Genomic DNA, 17,925 nt, shown 5'->3' with positions numbered 1-17,925 from the left:
TCTTGCTGCCAGGGTCAAATGTGGATCCCAAGCCCAATCAGAGGGCTGGCAGCACCACCGACATAAGAGCCACTGCTGGGGTTGCAGCAAAGAGAAGAGGACACCTTCGTATTGAAGTGTGGAGAAGAACATTTCTGAATTTGGCCCTAGAGACGAGAGAGCTAAAAGCTCCAACAGCAGTGACAAAACTGCCAGGCTTTGGGCCATCGAGCATTCATAAAAGGAACCCCCCCCCCCCCCCCGCACCACAACACTACCTCGATAACCACAGGGTGCCTGCCTTTATGTACCTGGTGGTCTCCCCACCCATGGGGCGGCTGTTCCGATGCCAGTAACATAGCAATGGGACTGCAAACCAGCCAAATAGACCATTTAATTGGATTAATTGGCCACCTGCCTCCTTTCGGAAGGCAGCCAATCTAACGTCATTTCCATTGTTCAAAACATCTTGCAGTGATGGGAAGATGTTGTGCTCTTTTCCTGACCTCTCACCTCCCAGCCCATCTCCAGGGATTGGTAAAATCCCAGCCACAGTTATAACAAAAGCCTTTCAAAACTAATTCAACCTGTCTAAACTCCTTGAAAGCAATTAATTATTTTATTTCCCCTTCCTGTTACGTTGGAAAAAACTCTCTGCACCCATTTTATCCTTCCTGAATCCCAAACAATATTGCAGTCCCCAACATTCTCCCAGTATGCCGAACAGGGTCAAATTGCTATCCAATTTGACAATTTCTTGTAAGAAAGAAGCTCACTATTGCTCCCTCTTTCTTTGACAGCCCAGCTGCAATCAGGAATTGATCAGTGCAGCAAATAGTAGCTGCGGCTATAAGTGTAGGACAATGACCTTCTTACCAACAACCTTTCACAAAGTTTTCATCAAAACAATTTTATGAAAGAAATACATTTTTTGATTGTTTGTCCCAAAACGTATTTAGAAGAGAATTGGATTGCAGATCAAAAATACTGAACTAAAAATAATGCAAGACCATGCTGCCTTATCTATGATTAGTCAGGAAACAGGTGACTACGAACAGAATAATTCCACCGAGTAACAATAAGTATTTCCAGAATTTGCACTAGTTAAGATAAATCATAGAATCTCTTCAGTACAGAAGGAGGCCTGCACCGACCATAATCCCAACCAGGCCCTATTCCCGTAACCCCACATATTTATCCTGCTAATCCCCCTGGCAATTTAGCATGGCCAATCAATCTAATGCACACATCTTTGGACTGCGGGAGGAAACCGGAGCACCCGGAGGAAACCCACGCAGACACAGGGAGAATGTGCAAACTCCACACAGACAGTGACCCGAGGCCAGAATTGAAACCAGCTCCCTGGCGCTGTGAAGCAGCAGTGCTAACCACTGTGCTGCCTAGATATAAAAAATTGCACAAGATTTAAGATCTTATGTATAATTTTGCATGCAAATAGGGACCAACAGCAGCATCTAACCCAGTTGTTACCTAATGCGGTGCCATTTTAATGTTTAAAACTGGTACAGCCCACCAGAGAGAGAGAGAGAGAGGACAGAGTGTAGGGTTGTGGGGGTGGGGCATACAAAAGTTATTGAATAGGGTGGGAGAAGGTGCTGTTCTACCAGAGTCACCACTTGACATTTCTGCCTCCGAATTTTGGGAACCCCTGATTGAACCATCCAGAAATCTATTAGGAATGTATCTATCTGATGGAGAGAATTGTCACCTTCAGAAAAATAAATTTAAAAGTCCCAGGAACATTTTGTCTTGGCTGTAATTGCAATAGCACGCGGTCATCCAAAAACAGAGTACCTTGTTTAATACTTCATGAAACTTTTGCCCTCCTGGCATCTTTGTTCCCATGCGAGCAGCCAGCTGGTACATTAAAGGTAAAAACTTGTAAGACGGAATCTTTTCCACAGCTTTCTGTTTAAAAAAAGGAAGTCAAAAAAGATAAGAATGCTTTTTAGTCCTTCCTGTTGTGCAAAGTATATCCCACATTATTTGCTTAAGGCAACTTGATGAGAGGGTGCAGCGATGTGGGAAAAGTGAATTTCCTTGGATACATTAGGTGCTAAAGAACCTCCGAGGTGGCCAAGATGAGGTCTTAAACTGCAAGTTGGTTTAGGCAGTCTTTGGTGCAAAATGTCATCTTAATAAAGGACCTGAAACCCATGGTACTTTCAACCAAAAGGATCATTAAGAATCTGATTGATAATTCAGTCTGCGAGCATTCATCAGAAGATATATGGCATGTTGGTGCTTCAATTATTGTGTCCACCATCGGTCAGTTGGTAGCACTGTTGTCTCTGAGTGACAAGATTTAAAGCTCAAATCTCATTCCAGAACTTTAACAGAAAAATCAAGGTTGACGCTGCTGCACTGTCAGAGGTGCCAGCTTTCAGATGACGCATTAAACTAAGATCCGGCCTGTCTTGCTGGGTGTGTGACACTATTTCAAACAATAGGGGAGTTATCCCCAGCGTCCTGGCCAATATTCATTCCTCAACAAAAATGACAGAAACAAATTATCTCGTCATTTTCACATTGCTGTTTGTGGGAGTTTGCTGCGTGCAAATTGGTTGCCATATTCCCGACATTACAACAGTGACACCAAAATTATCACAAACATATACATTACCGTATTACTTTCCAAGTGGAGTAGTGCATCTTGACAAGCGTGTCAGCACACTTTTTAAAAATTTAACTTGTTGTGAACAAGCTATTATCTTCACAACAACATTGGAGGTCAGGAAGGATTTCCTCATGAGATGAGGTGGTGAAGTCCAAGCCAGAGGTGACTTCATGCCATGTAGGGAGGGCACCGGTTTCACAGCCCAAATAGCTACTACTTATTTCAAGCTTTCTTCCATTTTAATTTGCGTTTTAAAATTGGCAGTCACTGATGTACTAACTTTAAAATTACGAAATATTTTAAAAAAATTTCAGTAAAGGTTATTTAAAATCTCTCATGTTTGACCATAATAAAAGTTATTGTACTTTAGCAGGACAAAATAACACACTGTTCCTTATAAGAGAAACCTTTCAAGCAAATATGAAATGGAGAACAGAAAGGGATAAATCCCTCTCCTGAAATACATCTTAACAACTTGTCATCAGAAGATCAGCAGAATTACCAGACATTACCTTCATGCTTTTGTTTACTTCTGGAACATTTGAATTTTCAAGCCACAAGGAGCAGAGTCTAAAGATGCGCATATCATGTTCCTCTCCACTCTGCAAGCAATTGATGTAGTTCTCCACTGCTTTACAGAGAAACTGCTTGCGATCCTCTTGCAATGCACACATTGCTCGTTCATCTAATTCACATTCTCGTTGTACTTTCACCACATATCTAGCAAATAGAAAACATTTAGAACGTGTCAAAAATCAACTGAGGAAAGTTTTTTTCCCCCCAAACTTACAGACGGTTTTGCTCTCTGCATTTTCTTTCGTTTGGGTCTCTTATAATGACCCCCTTCACAATCCAGGACGATAGGATAGTTAGTGCTAAAGAATTCCAGCAGGATGCATCCCTGAGATTTCTCTTCCTGTCCCTATGGAAAAATCAGCTGCTTGTCCTGTCACAGAATTGCTCCATGTTTAAATTTGGTTTGACTAACTTAGGAGTAATGAATGCCACCAGTATTGACTTTTGTGGATCAGACAATTCCTGTTCCTATCCCAGACCAATCTTTGAATTTAATTCCCTGGGCTACTTTTGAAACTGCTTTAACAATCCTATGAACTATATCAATGGATCAACACCTGATATGAAGAGAGAGTATTAAAAAAATCCTCAATGGTGCTTTGTGAATTGAAAGGGCATGGACTATTCCACTTTTTAATAAAGCAACAATCTTGTAATGGAATGAAGGAATAGAGCTGTGCAATGTAATATTTAGAGGACATAAACACCATTACACAGAAAAGGCCAGGGCACTTAACTGGAACCAATAACAATTTGTATTTATATAGCATCTTAAACATAAACTTAAACCCAAGGCATTCACAGGAGCACTATAAAATGAAATTTGGACATCAAGCCATGTAAGGAGATATGAGGTCAGATCAAAGAGGTAGGGGTGGAGGGAAGTAGGTTAGTGAGCCGAAGGGCGGTTGGGGGGGGGGGGCGCAGGGGGAGCGCGGGCGGGTAGTGTAAGGAGGGTATTTCAGCACTTGGGGATCCAGGCAGCAGAAGTCACAATCACTAACTATGGAACAATTACAATTGGGAATGCTCAAGAGGCCAGAATTAGAGGAGTGCAGATATCTCATAAAAACTGATCAAAACAAAATCTGATCATGGCCTTAGCTCCACTTTCTTATCTGCTCCCCTATAACCTGGACTCCCTCATGGATCAAAAATCTATCTAACTCAGCCTTGAATAAACACAATAACCCATCCTCCACAGCTCTTTAGGATAGAGAATTTCAAAGATTAACGATATTTTAAGAAGAAATTCCTCATATGTCCTCTGAGTTCTAGATTCCCCCACAGTGGGAGACATCCTCTCAGTATCTACCTTGTCAAGTCCTCTCACAATCTTATATGATTTAATAAAATCACCTCTTATTCTTCTAAATTCCAACGTGCATAGGCCTAACTGTTCCTTATAAGACAAACCTTTCAACCCAGGAATTAAACCAAGTGAACTGACTGCCTCAAATGCAAGCATATCCTTCTTTAAATAAGGAGACCAAAACGTTTTTTTTAAACTTCTGTGGGATGTGAGTGAATTAGATTCACTAATCTGCCATCCTTATCTGGTCTGGCCAACATGTGGCTCCAGACCTACAGCAATGTGGTTGACTCTTAAATACCCTCTGAAAGGACAATTAGGAATGGGCAATAAATGCTGGCCCAGCCAGTGATGCTCACATCCAATAAATGATTTGAATGTAGATCTGTGAGCACAGGAGTGATGGGAGAGTGGGCAGCAGACCTCCAGTTTAGAGTGTAGAATGTGGGAGACCAAATTAATCAGAGGATAGATGTAATACAATAAATTTAGAAGGACTATGTTACACTGTTTTGTAAAGTATGCATGTTAGTTGTCTTCATGAGAAATGGTTTTCACATGTTCTTACCTATTAGTTTGAAATTTGTGTTCTTTGATCAAATGGATTTCCTCTTTGGCATTCTGGAGAAGTGCACGTTTGTTTTCAAACTCAGATGATTTCATGTAATTATCAATACTCTGGTATTGTGCATCTGAGAAACGTGCCAATGATAAAAATGCTTCCATCTTCCCATTGTGAACTGTGTCCTTGTGTTGAACAGCAAGAGTAACAGCCTGATAAAACAAATGGCAATAAATAGGCGCTCTAATACCTGTTACAGGCTGAAGATGTCAAAATCGTTAAGTATACAACTCAGGTTTGTTTACAGAGAAAAGGACTGCAGAGAAGAGTTATAATGTTATTAAATAGACCTTTTTTTGGTCTGCATTAGTTTCATTATTTTAGGGTTGAGAGACAGTTTGTTCCCCAAAGGTGTCACTACTGCACACAAGTCATTGTTTATTTACTCATTCTCACCTTTTCTAAATACTTCTCCATTATGGTGCCAGGACTTTCTAAACATGTTTCTGCCAACCAGTTTCCACAGAGTCGCAGGCACTCAACATACAGTGGCACTAATGACTCATTGCTGTTTGTCTAAGGACATAACACAGAAGAACAAGCAGAAAGATGTTAAAACATCAGAAGTGAAGAAAATGTTTATTTATTTATTAGTTACAGGTAAGGCTTGCAATGCAGTTACTGTTAAATTTCCCTACTCGCCACAGTCCGGCGCCTGTTCGGGTCAATGCACCGAACCAGCACGTCTTTCAGAATGTGGAAGGAAACTGGAGCACCCGGAGGAAACCCAAGCAGACATGGGGAGCACGTGCAAACTCCACACAGACAATGACCCAAGCTGGGAATCGAACCCGGATCCCTGGTGCTGTGAAGCAGCAGTGCTAACCACTGTGCTACCGTGCCGCAGCCCCCCCCGTGTAAATGTGTAACCACTTAGCTGAATACTGAGGGAAGTCTAATAGCAAGTACCTTAATTTTAGCACAATATTCTTGAAAGCCTTTTCATTCCCTTCATAAAAAACGCTACACAAGTAATTTCCAAAATGATGTTGCGATGCAAAGTGCAGTAATGAATGATGCCACATATCTGAGTTCTTACTTAGTCTAGAACAGGTGTGACAATACTGTGCCTTTAAAAATGTATGTGTGTCATGTTTCTTGTGCAGGATTTGTTTTAGCAGTCAGTTCTATTATTGGTGCCACTTTGTCTGTACCCAGCAGCTCATGTTGTTACTGCAGCAGCATAATTGATCTTAATTGCTGGAGTCCAGGTTTGTTTTAACCTGGACTAATGCAGGGTTGTTATGTTAGTGTTTTTCCCTGGGGTTTTTTCAGAGTGGGGCTTGATTCGAGAAAAGTCATATGACTGGGCGGGTCAAGGCTCACAGAGAGAAACCCAGCTCAGTTGCTGTTTAGGAGCTGTAGAAAGAAGAAATAGCTTGTGTCTGTCTCTTTTTTCTCTCTGGAATTGGAGACTGGGATCTGCCAGAAAATAGGTCACTTTCTCTGAAGTTCTGTTGTTTGAAATTTGATCTTTCTCTGGAAGCTGCTGTATGGGAGTCAGAAGGCATGTATCTTTCTGTATCTGTCCAGAGGGGTTAAAAGGCTAGATATCTAGCATCCACATGAGCATATCTGTTTTGGTGCTAACTGGTTCTGAAGTAGGATTTATGTCTATGGGGATATTGCTTAAATTGGAACCATAGAGATAGATAGCTGTTAAGAATTATACTTTGTCATGTTTAAGTAGTTTCAATTGGTAAAAATTGTGCTTTTTTTGGTTATATTTTAATTGTGTTATTAAATAAAGTTTGTTTTAGTAAAAGCTTCCTAGTGGGTCAATCAAATCAAACCTGGAGCAAAACACTTTATTCCCGCCATAATGCCAAAATCAAAAAAAGTTGGGGTCTAGGCTAACTTCTTAAACTTCCTTAGAGTTTCTGAACTGGTCCCTAACACAGGTTTGATACAGGTCCAGTAACACAACCGTATCCACTTCTCATCCACAACTCATTTGCGGAAGGCCAGCAAAGGTAAGACTGTTTTCTTGTTTCCAAAACTGAGTTTCATTTTCCATTCTGTAAGTTAGTGCCTCATCTAATTGTTGTATAACAATGTACACTGAAATACAGCTTCCTCTTAACAATTACCAAAATGTCCTGCAAATTATAAGTAGACCTTCAGTAAACGTTAACCATCTGCACTGTACTGCCAATGTTGTGTTTGTGTTCATTCACCAAACATGTTGCAACATCACCACACCAATCTTTTTTTCAACTATGGAAGAAAACATTTGAGACTTTTTTTTGTTTGGATAATTTGAGATTAGTGAATTTACCTCTAATTTGCCAATCATCTGCTTGAGAACATCAAGAGAAAGACTCTGTTCCTGTTTACCCCAAAAGACTTGGGCTTCTTCTAGTTGCCAGGTGGAAATGCCAAACCCAACTGGGTTGTGTTGTTTGATCTGGAAGATGGCTTTCTCTGCCAGCTGTAAACAAACAATACTTTTTATAAATACATACAAACTGAAAATATTCAGTATACCTACATTGAGAAGCAACTTATAGTACAAGCAATGGAAGTGTCAGCTTTCTTATCATGTTATGTTCGAGATACAACTTATGATAATATAGTGCTTTTAATGTAAATTAACATCCTAAGGCACTTCACAGGAGTATAACAAAACAACGTCAGACTTTAAGCTGCATAAGGTGAAATTAGGTTAAGTGCGCAACATTTTGGTTAGAGGTAGGTTTTAAGAAGTGTCTTAAAGGAGGAAAGCAAGCTAGGGAAACAGAAAAGTGTAGGGAGGGAATTCCAGAGCTTGGGGCCCAGGTAATTGAAGGCACAACCATCATGGGCTGACCAATTATGATTAGAAATGCATAAGAAGACTTAAAGATGCACAGATATCTTGGATGATTGTGGGGTTGGAAGCAATTACAGAGTTAGAGGAGGGGCAAGGTCATGGAGGGATTTGAAAATAAGGATGAAAATTTTAAAGTCATCCTGACTTGAAATGTTGGCTCTATTCTCTCTCCATAGATGCTGTCAGACCTGTTGAGAATTTCCAGCATTTTCTGTTTTTGTACGAGAATTTTAAAACTAGGACATTGCTTGACTGGGAGCCAATGTTAAGCGGTGTTTTGGAAGTGGAGTAAACGATTTTAGAGATGGCATGAGTATGAGATTAGTGATAAATACTGTCCTCTTGTACATTTCTAATCATAATTGATCAGCCCTTGGGGGGCTGTGCCTTCAGCTGAAACAGTAATATAAATACAATTAAAAAGATCAAAGTTTTGCAGACAAAACACATATTGCTTTGTATTTAAAAATAGCTAGTGCATTCTTGCACATGTACCAATAGAAACACGATTTTCCATCATTTTTAAAAAGGTGCCAAACCTGGGAATTTCTTGCTGCTCGTGCTAATTTTGCCATTTGAAGTAAATGCTCAGTCAGAGCATCTTTAATGAAATTCTTCCTTTGTTCATCCATTTCCTTTTTGATGAGCATCTCTTGAATAACTGTTCTCATGGCTAAGATAGGTTCCTGGAAGGTAAAGTCACTGTCCTTGAGAAGCTGAAGTTGTTGCTGCCATTTTCTGTGTACTTCATTCAATGCATCATCTGTCGCAGATCTGAAAATGAACATAACATCCTGTAGAAATTTAAAACTAAGCTTTGAATGATTCCCATCAGTTCAGGCTGGAGCAGTTTTTGCTCTCTTTTCTTACCCATTTCCTCTGCACTATTCCTGACCAGCAGATGCTGATCTCTTGCTGGTCTGCAGTTCAACAGGCACCATGCAGTCTCAGTATCATACACCTAAACAGCTCCCTTAGGTGAGCTACAAACATGAGTGATGGAGGAGTATTTAATAACCACCACCATCTCAAGGGCAATTAGAAATGGGCAATGAATGCTGGCCTAGCCAGTGACACCTACACCCCAAGAATGAATGGAAAAGAAAAGCTCTGGGGGTATAGCCAAGTTTGATGCTGTCCTTCTCTGACATCCATCCTTGTGTACTCCCAACAACTGAAGCAAAGATACCAGAGAAATGTCTCAGAATGCCCCACATATAAAGAATAAACATAACGCAGTCCAGAATAAATGCTAATAAAATATCAGCTGGTTACCTGGACAACAGCTGCCCAATGGTTTCGAGTTCTCCAAGTATCTGCAATCTGCACAATGTCGGATACAGAGAGTAAACTGATTCCAAGCTTCCTTTGCATAATTCTTCAACTTCTTTCACCCTATTGGCACAATAAATTGTAATTCACTGTCATTCCGGCATCCATGATGAACACATCATAACATAAAAGCAAAATATTCCGGAAGCGGAAAATCTTGAGATAGAAACCAAAAATACATTCTTCATCAATAAAAATAAAGAAATACAAGTCACAGAGTTTGAAGAATTGTCTGAACTACAATTGACATGAGAAAGAAAATTAAGGCGAATTGCAGTAAATTTCAATATCAGTAACGGTGAGCAGGACAGTTTCATGAAATGAATAGGAAATCTTGCTTTTGAGTTTGTCGGGGGGGGGATTAAAAGAATCATGAGCAGTGGCTGCAAAGTTACCTGGCAAACTTTATAACCTCGTGGAAAGCAGAAAATTCTTGGTCTTTCAGCGATTGCAATGCATTGTACACAGATTCATGATACCCAGGTCCTGAAGTCTCATCTCTGGGAAGAAACAACACCAAATGATCATTTAGCAAGTCAAAGGTGAATCAGCTGCCAAGTACTTATACAACTCCATGACTACAAAGTGCAAGTGTAATTCAACAAGAGTATATTGAAGCAAAGATAGTAGATTTGTTTCTTCTGGCCGCATGGTAGGTTGTTGCATAAAGTTAAATCTCACGGGATCCAGGTGAGGTATCTAAATGGATACAAAATTGGCTCCTTGACAGAAGCCAGAGGGTGGTTGTAGAGAGTTGTTTTTCAAACTGGAGGCCTGTGACCAGCGGTGTGCCTCAGGGATCAGAGCTGGACCCACTGTTATTTGTCATTTATATTAATAATTTGGATGAGAATATAGGGGCCATGGTTAGTAAGTTTGCAGATGACACCAAGATTGGTGGCATAGTGGACAGTGAAGAAAATTATCTCCAATTGCAACGGGATCTTGATCAATTGGGCCAGTGGGCTGACGAATGGCAGATGGAGTTTAATTTAGACAAATGCGAGGTGATGCATTTTGGTAGATTGAACCAGGGCAGGACTTACTCAGTTAATGGTAGGGCGTTGGGGAGAGTTACAGAACAAAGAGATCTAGGGGTACATGTTCATAGCTCCTTGAAAGTGGAGTCACAGATGGACAGAGTGGTGAAGGAGGCATTCGGCATGCTTGGTTTCATCAGTCAGAACATTGAATACAGGAGTTGGGACGTCTTGTTGAAGTTGTACAAGACATTGGTAAGGCCACACTTGGAATACTGTGTGCAATTCTGGTCACCCTATTATAGAAAGGATATTATTAAACTAGAAAGAGTGCAGAAACGATTTACTAGTATGCTACTGGGACTTGATGGATTGAGTTATAAGGAGAGGCTGAATAGACTGGAACTTTTTTCTCTGGAGCGTAGGAGGCTGAGGGGTGACCTTATAGAGGTCTATAAAATAATGAGGGGCATAGGCAAGGTAGATAGTCAATATCTTTTCCCAAAGGTAGGGGAGTCTAAAACTAGAGGGCATAGGTTTAAGATGAGAGGGGAGAGATACAAAAGTGTCCAGAGGGGCAATTTTTTCACACAGAGGGTGGTGAGTGTCTGGAACAAGCTGCCAGAGGTAGTAGTAGAGGTGGGTACAATTTTATCTTTTAAAAAGCATTTAGATAGTTACTTGGGTACGATGGGTATAGAGGGATATGGGCCAAATGCGGGCAATTGGGATTAGTTTAGGGATTTTACAAAAAAAGGGCAGCATGGACAAGTTGGGCTGAAGGGCCTGTTTCCATGCTGTAAACCTCTATGACTCTATGGTCTTTTAAATTGACAAAGTGTGAAGGTCACTGAACAAGAATTCAGTATATAACTAGGGGTTTAGAATACTGTCCAGGTAATTACAGGCTGCTGTTGTTAAGTGCCTTGGGATATTTTATTATGTTAAGCTACCTAAATACAAGTTGTTGTTATAAAGCAAATACTAACTGCAATTTACAACAAAAATGGGTTCACAAGTTACAAAATAATTCTGAGTTATTTTTAAGTTTTGGCTTCTAGGATAGAATCATAGAATGGTTACAGCATTTGTAACCATTGAGTTTGTGCCAGTTATTTGCAAGAGCAACGTAGCCAGTCCCAATACCTCACACCTTCATTGTAACCGTGCTGTGTTTCCCCTTCCGGTGCTTATCCAATTTCCCTTGAAAGCACCAACTGATTTTGCATTCAGGCATCGAATTCCTCAAGATTCAAGCTTCGGGACCGAGAGGTTATATTTAGTGCAATAAGTGAAAAATTTCACAAAAGTGCTGAGCATGTTTGAGTTTAGTGGAAGCAGGAAACTATGCATTTACCTGCATGGGGGGACATGATCCCACTGCATGTTTCGCCAGGCTGCCTGAAAACGGATTTCCTGCAACTCCTCACACCATTCTGCATTTTCAGCTTCGAGCCCCTTCAGATATGTAGTGAGAATATGGCACAATCCAAAGTTCTGTAATGCCTACGTTCAACAAATACAAACCAACTTTAGATTTCATCAAACCATTTGTCAGCAAGTTAAAGATAACTAGATACACACATAATTGTGGACAGGATTTGCAAAATGGCCACCACCTGTCCATTCCCAATGTTTTTGAATAGTAAAAGGAAAACCGAAAATCTGACATTAGAACAGAAGTCAAAAGATGATAATAAAAACATTTCACAATTTTAAATGGCAAGGGTTCTGTTCCTAATTTCACTCTATCCCTTTCATGATGCTATTAGCACTCCTAGATTTAATATGGCGCTACCCTTTTTAACAGTACAGGCTGGGGGTGGGTGCGTTGTGGAGGCATGCTCAAAACGTTGGCATAACACATTAGCAGCCAAACATCATCCAACACCACAGACTGACTGGTCACAGAATCATCTCTAACATTTTTCATTTTACTGAGTTAAAAAAAACTGCACAGTTCCACAACTGTTTTGCTTTTTTCCTTTATTCCTTCATGGAGTGGACATCGCTGGCAAGGGCAGCATTTGTTGTCCATCTCTAATTGCCCTTGAACTGACCTTGCGAGGTCATTTCTGAGGGCAGTCAAGAGTCAACCACATTGCTGTGGGGTCTGGTGTCACATGTAGGCCAGATAAGGACAGCAGATTTCCTTCCCTGAGGGACATTAGGGAACCAGATGGGTTTTTACCGCAATCTATTATAGTTTCATGGTCACCATTACTGAGACTAACTTTATATTCCAGTTCAAATTCCACCAGCTGCCTTGGTGGGATTTCACTCTGTCCCACTTGGTGGGATTTGAACCCACGTCGCCAAAGCCGTAGCCTGGGTCTCTGGATTACTACTCCAACAACAATACCACTACACCACTGTTTATAATACAGTAAATAAGTTTTAGGACTTAGACAGCAACACTACCTGGACAATACCAGCTTGGCGTGTAGAGACAGGGAGATTCATTTCAATATCATATGTTACAAGAGCTTTATCCCACAGCACTTCATGCTCATATGTTCGAATTCTGTGTCAAGGTAAAAATCAAAATATTAGCTTATGCAAAAGGGATCAAACAAATTAGGGTTACACCTTCTACAAAAATTAAGTATTGCAGCTTGTTTAATGATGAATTATCTATTTTTTATTTAATTTCTCTAAAATATTCTGTGTGCATGATTGGCTTTCCTTCATCTGCACAAGATGAAGGGAATGCAGCCTCAGACCCTGGGTGAAGTTAGAGAGATCATCCTATTTCTCTTCTTTTGATGGCTGATCAAGCCAATCCTGAAAGGCAAACTCTGCCACAACAAAGCGGTCCCTTGCCTTTGGCACAGGAAGATCTTTGCTGATGCCTTGGATGCAGGGCTGGCATCTGATTTGGAGCTTCTGAAGCCAAACATCATGGTGGTTAATTCCTGCCTACAGTTGGTGTTGCCAATTCCAGCTAGAGTAAGCTAGAGTTTTCCCACTTGTGATTGATGTTGAAGGCTTTCATATCTCTTTTGATAGAATTCTTCAATTGGAATTTTGGGTGCCCTGGTCTCTTGGTATGGGTTACCTCCCCGGCTTTGTTCATCCTTGCGGATGTAGCCATTTTTCACCCTTTGCACATGCCCAAGCCAGTGAAACTTTCTTTGCCACTAACATGCACGGCATCACATAGAAAGACAAAGTCGCCAACGAAGCTGTCCTGGCCTAATTTAGCCTCAGAAAGGATTGCTTCATTGGTGACTTTATCTTTCTTTATGATGTCAGGAATGTGTTGTGGACACCGGAGATGGAAGTTACTGAGCTTTTTTTCTTGGTAGGTTTCCATTGTCCAGGCTTCGCTGACATAAAGTAACATGCTGAGGGTTCAGGCCTAAGAGATGAGTAGTATGGTCCTGTAGGTCAGTCTTTCAAATACTCAGCTTTGTTCGCCAGCCAAAGTTGGTGGCTATGTTTCCAATGCATGTTCTGAGCTCTTTGTCAAGAGAAAGGTTGCCTGTCACTGGAGATCCAAGGTAGTGGATTTGCTGACTGTTTCTAGAGTATATTATTGAATCTGATCACAGGTGAAGACAACACACTTTTCCCATAACTACAGTTTTCTTGACACTGATGGCAATGGAAAACATGACAGGCATGAGACAGACATTTCATGAGCCTTTGGAGCTGGTCTTCTGTCTAGACTAGTGCAGCATTACCAACATACAGACATTCTCTGATCAGGACATGCCGTACTTTTATCTTGGCTTGCAGTCTTTCTGGGTGGAGGAGTTCCACATCTGATTATGTGTACGCTCCTCCCATGTCAGCAGAGGAAGCATTGGTGAGTAGAATACAGAAAAAGATAGAATAGGGGCTACAGCACAACACTTTCACCTCATTCTTGATCACAAAACTGTCAGGTGTGGTGCTGTCATGAAAGGACAATATGAAACAGTAAAACTTGAGAGAAAAGCAGATTTTCTCTACTATCTGGTAGAGGACCACTATGCTCATGGTGTCAAATGCTTTTGTGAGATCCTAAAAAGGTACAGTGATGAATGCAGCTCTCTGCACTTCTGTTGAAACTGATGTAGGGAGCAGTTCATGTCTATTTAGATCTGCCTGCCCCAAAGCCACACTGGGGTCAAACCAATACTCCAAGTTATCAGTTCCAGTCTTAGAGGAGCTGGGCAGGAAAAGTGATAGGTGTGGTGACTTTCGAGCCACTGTTCAGTGTTACACGGAGCTCTAACGTGGTGAGGAGATAATCCTGAACACAACCTCTCTACCGTTAGGCACATCTCTGGCCATTTGCAAGTAGATGCACCCAGTAGGTCCACTGCATAGAGAAGTGGCGGGAATATGCTGTGTGAATTGCCCAACACCATAGACAACATTTTCCTGCTTTTGCTGGTCCAGTGCTGTTGGAATGCTGAGCGAATCCCAGTGTATTAAACACTTGAACTTTCTACTAAAATACGCTGCAGTTCACTATTAACTGAAGACTCCAACAATGTTGATTTAGTGAGAGGGCCTGTACAATGCATCAATTTTTGAATTAGGTGAGTTCACCTATCTTTGTGACAACAACAAGCACAGTTACTACAAAGGACATCCAAAGCACTGCAGCATTCAGGAGAAGATTGCAGTCACCAGAAATTTTCACTAGTGTGAGACAGAAGCAGGAAATATGAATATAGGAAATAGGAGCAGAAGGCCATTCGGCCTGCTCTGCCATTCAATTGATCTTGGTTGACCTTCTACTCCAATGCTATATTTCCACACTATCCCCATATCCCTTGATGTATTTACTAACATATTTAATGACTGAGCCGCCACAGCCCCCTGGGGTAGAGAATTCCAAATATTTAAGCATCCTCTGAGTAAACAAATTCCTCCACAGACTAGGAACTGAACCTGGTACCTTCCTTGCTCTAGAATGGCTAAAAATAGAAATAATTAAAAAAAAAACTATAGCAATATTTACTAATGAACACCCCTGAAATTTCAGGTTCATATTATACACTATTTGTGAAACTCAATATCAACAGCAATTTCCAGGCTTTTGTCTAATAATTTTTTCCCATAGTCTTTGATGATACACATGTTTCTCATGTGTATCATCAAGATAACCTTTGGTTATCTACCATTGGTTACAGTATTCGGAAAGTACCACGCTGACTGACACCGATAAATTTTGATCATATTTACCATTTCACATCAAGAGAACCAAGTGCAGCGGGCAATTGTGGCAGTGCAACTGCACTAAATGTTGAGGTGAGGGGAACAAAATTAAATCAGAATTTCTGCTCTGACTAGTAGGCACTGGCTCCCTAATGGAAATGAGCAGATATTGGATAAGGGAAGATCTTTTGCTATGACACTGGCACATATGAACAGCTTAGTAACAATTACACAAAGGATTGACCACTAGAGGGCTGTGTTGCAAACACCTGCTTCATGTTACTAACTTAGAGGTAGAAGTAATGTCTGGGAAGATTATTGTCGTGAAGGTAAAGCAATTAAAATTCTGGACTTTAGTGATGGTCAGAATATTGTAAGAAATACAGTTCAAAAGGTTACCTACGTGTGTTTAATAGAGTCAGAATAAAAGAGAGAACCAAGAGACAGATGCCGGGCTTAGCTGGAGAACTGAAGATATCGGCCGCTCTCTTTCCACTGACAGGACTATCCAGTCCCGCTGATGATGAACCCCTGCTCAGGTTTCCTGGCCGGGGGGTGCATACAAAAGGACACACCGTTAACAGTGGCGAGACTAGAAGATCTGCCTCCATCACCATGAAACACCCCGTGCGCGGGGAGGAATCCTGCCCATGGTGTCTGTACTGATTGCAAAGAAGTGCAGTCCAGAGAAATATTTTTGTTTTGGTTTATTAGTTTGAAACTATTCATTAAACCCTGAAAAGTTGTAAAATCCATTTACTTAATCAGAATGAAGAAGTATTTGTAAATGAGGGATAATTAACCTAAAGGTCTGGCTGAGGATAGCCCAGAGCAGGCTATTGTAATAATGGAGGTGGGTAGAACTTAGGAAGGCTCATCTGTTTAAATTTATCTGGGTATTCGCTGGGAGAGGTTTTTAGGTGCAGATTGGATCTTCTATGGTTTGCAGCTCACTGAGAGGTGACAGTTGAAATAAATGACAGTTAGGCTGACCTGCACTGTAAAAAGAGTAAAACATTAACTTCAGCATTGACCACATGAAATGCAAGTGAGGCTTAATCTCAGTGTGAATCTTGTGAGGATCTGAAGCTGGAAGATTGCCTAGAACATAGAACATAACAGCACAGAACAGGCCCTTCGGCCCACGATGTTGTGCCGACCTTCATCTGAAACCAAGATCAAGCTATCCCACTCCCTACCATCCTGGTGTGCTCCATGTGCCTATCCAATAACCGCTTAAATGTTCCTAAAGTGTCTGACTCCACTATCACTGCAGGCAGTCCATTCCACACCCCAACCACTCTCTGCGTGAAGAACCTACCTCTGATATCCTTCCTATATCTCCCACCATGAACCCTATAGTTATGCCCCCTTGTAATAGCTCCATCCACCCGAGGAAATAGTCTTTGAACGTTCACTCGATCTATCCCCTTCATCATTTTATAAACCTCTATTAAGTCTCCCCTCAATCTCCTCCGCTCCAGAGAGAACAGCCCCAGCTCCCTCAACCTTTCCTCATAAGACCGACACTCCAAACCAGGCAGCATCCTGGTAAATCTCCTCTGCACTCTTTCCAGCGCTTCCACATCCTTCTTATAGTGAGGTGACCAGAACTGCACGCAATATTCCAAATGCGGTCTCACCAAGGTCCTGTACAGTTGCAGCATAACCCCACGGCTCTTAAACTCCAACCCCCTGTTAATAAAAGCTAACACACTATATGCCTTCTTCACAGCTCTATCCACTTGAGTGGCAACCTTTAGAGATCTGTGGATATGGACCCCAAGATCTCTCTGTTCCTCCACATTCTTCAGAACCCTACCTTTGACCCTGTAATCCACATTTAAATTAGTCCTACCAAAATGAATCACCTCACATTTATCAGGGTTAAACTCCATTTGCCATTTTTCAGCCCAGCTTTGCATCCTATCTATGTCTCTTTGCAGCCTACAACAGCCCTCCACCTCATCCACTACTCCACCAATCTTGGTGTCATCAGCAAATTTACTGATCCACCCTTCAGCCCCCTCCTCTAAGTCATTAATAAAAATCACAAAGAGCAGAGGACCAAGCACCGATCCCTGCGGCACTCCGCTAGCAACCTGCCTCCAGTCCGAAAATTTTCCATCCACCACCACCCTCTGTCTTCGATCAGATAGCCAGTTACCTATTCAATCGGCCAACTTTCCCTCTATCCCACACCTCCTTACTTTCATCATAAGCCGACCATGGGGGACCTTATCAAACGCCTTACTAAAATCCATGTATATGACATCAACCGCCCTACCTTCATCAACACACCTAGTTACCTCCTCAAAAAATTCTATCAAATTTGTGAGGCACGATTTGCCCTTCACGAATCCGTGCTGACTATCCCGGATTAATCCGCATCTTTCTAAATGGTTGTAAATCCCATCCCTAAGGACCTTTTCCATCAATTTACCAACCACCGAAGTCAGACTAACCGGTCTATAATTACCAGGGTCATTTCTATTCCCTTTCTTAGACAGAGGAACAACA

At 41.3% G+C, this 17,925-nt stretch overlaps 1 protein-coding gene across 3 annotated transcripts in view; it reads right to left on the bottom strand.

Moving 5' to 3' along the window:
• atm (ATM serine/threonine kinase) overlaps window positions 1-17,925 on the bottom strand; it is a 135,885-nt gene that overhangs the window by 28,849 nt on the left and 89,111 nt on the right. For all 3 annotated transcript variants that reach the window (XM_078222057.1, XM_078222059.1, XM_078222058.1), the window contains 10 exons: window positions 12,673-12,775; window positions 11,609-11,757; window positions 9,667-9,771; window positions 9,215-9,334; window positions 8,479-8,713; window positions 7,406-7,558; window positions 5,524-5,643; window positions 5,074-5,279; window positions 3,130-3,337; window positions 1,795-1,908 (listed from right to left, as the gene is read on the bottom strand). In XM_078222057.1, the coding sequence (XP_078078183.1) occupies window positions 1,795-1,908; window positions 3,130-3,337; window positions 5,074-5,279; window positions 5,524-5,643; window positions 7,406-7,558; window positions 8,479-8,713; window positions 9,215-9,334; window positions 9,667-9,771; window positions 11,609-11,757; window positions 12,673-12,775 (1,513 nt within the window). The remainder of the gene's footprint in view (window positions 1-1,794; window positions 1,909-3,129; window positions 3,338-5,073; window positions 5,280-5,523; window positions 5,644-7,405; window positions 7,559-8,478; window positions 8,714-9,214; window positions 9,335-9,666; window positions 9,772-11,608; window positions 11,758-12,672; window positions 12,776-17,925) is intronic.

Source organism: Mustelus asterias, chromosome 10 (assembly GCF_964213995.1).
Source record: "Mustelus asterias chromosome 10, sMusAst1.hap1.1, whole genome shotgun sequence".
NCBI classification, from domain to species: Eukaryota; Metazoa; Chordata; class Chondrichthyes; order Carcharhiniformes; family Triakidae; genus Mustelus; species Mustelus asterias.
Note: the sequence above shows the minus strand (reverse complement) of the source record. Positions and strands in the feature narration are given on the sequence as shown.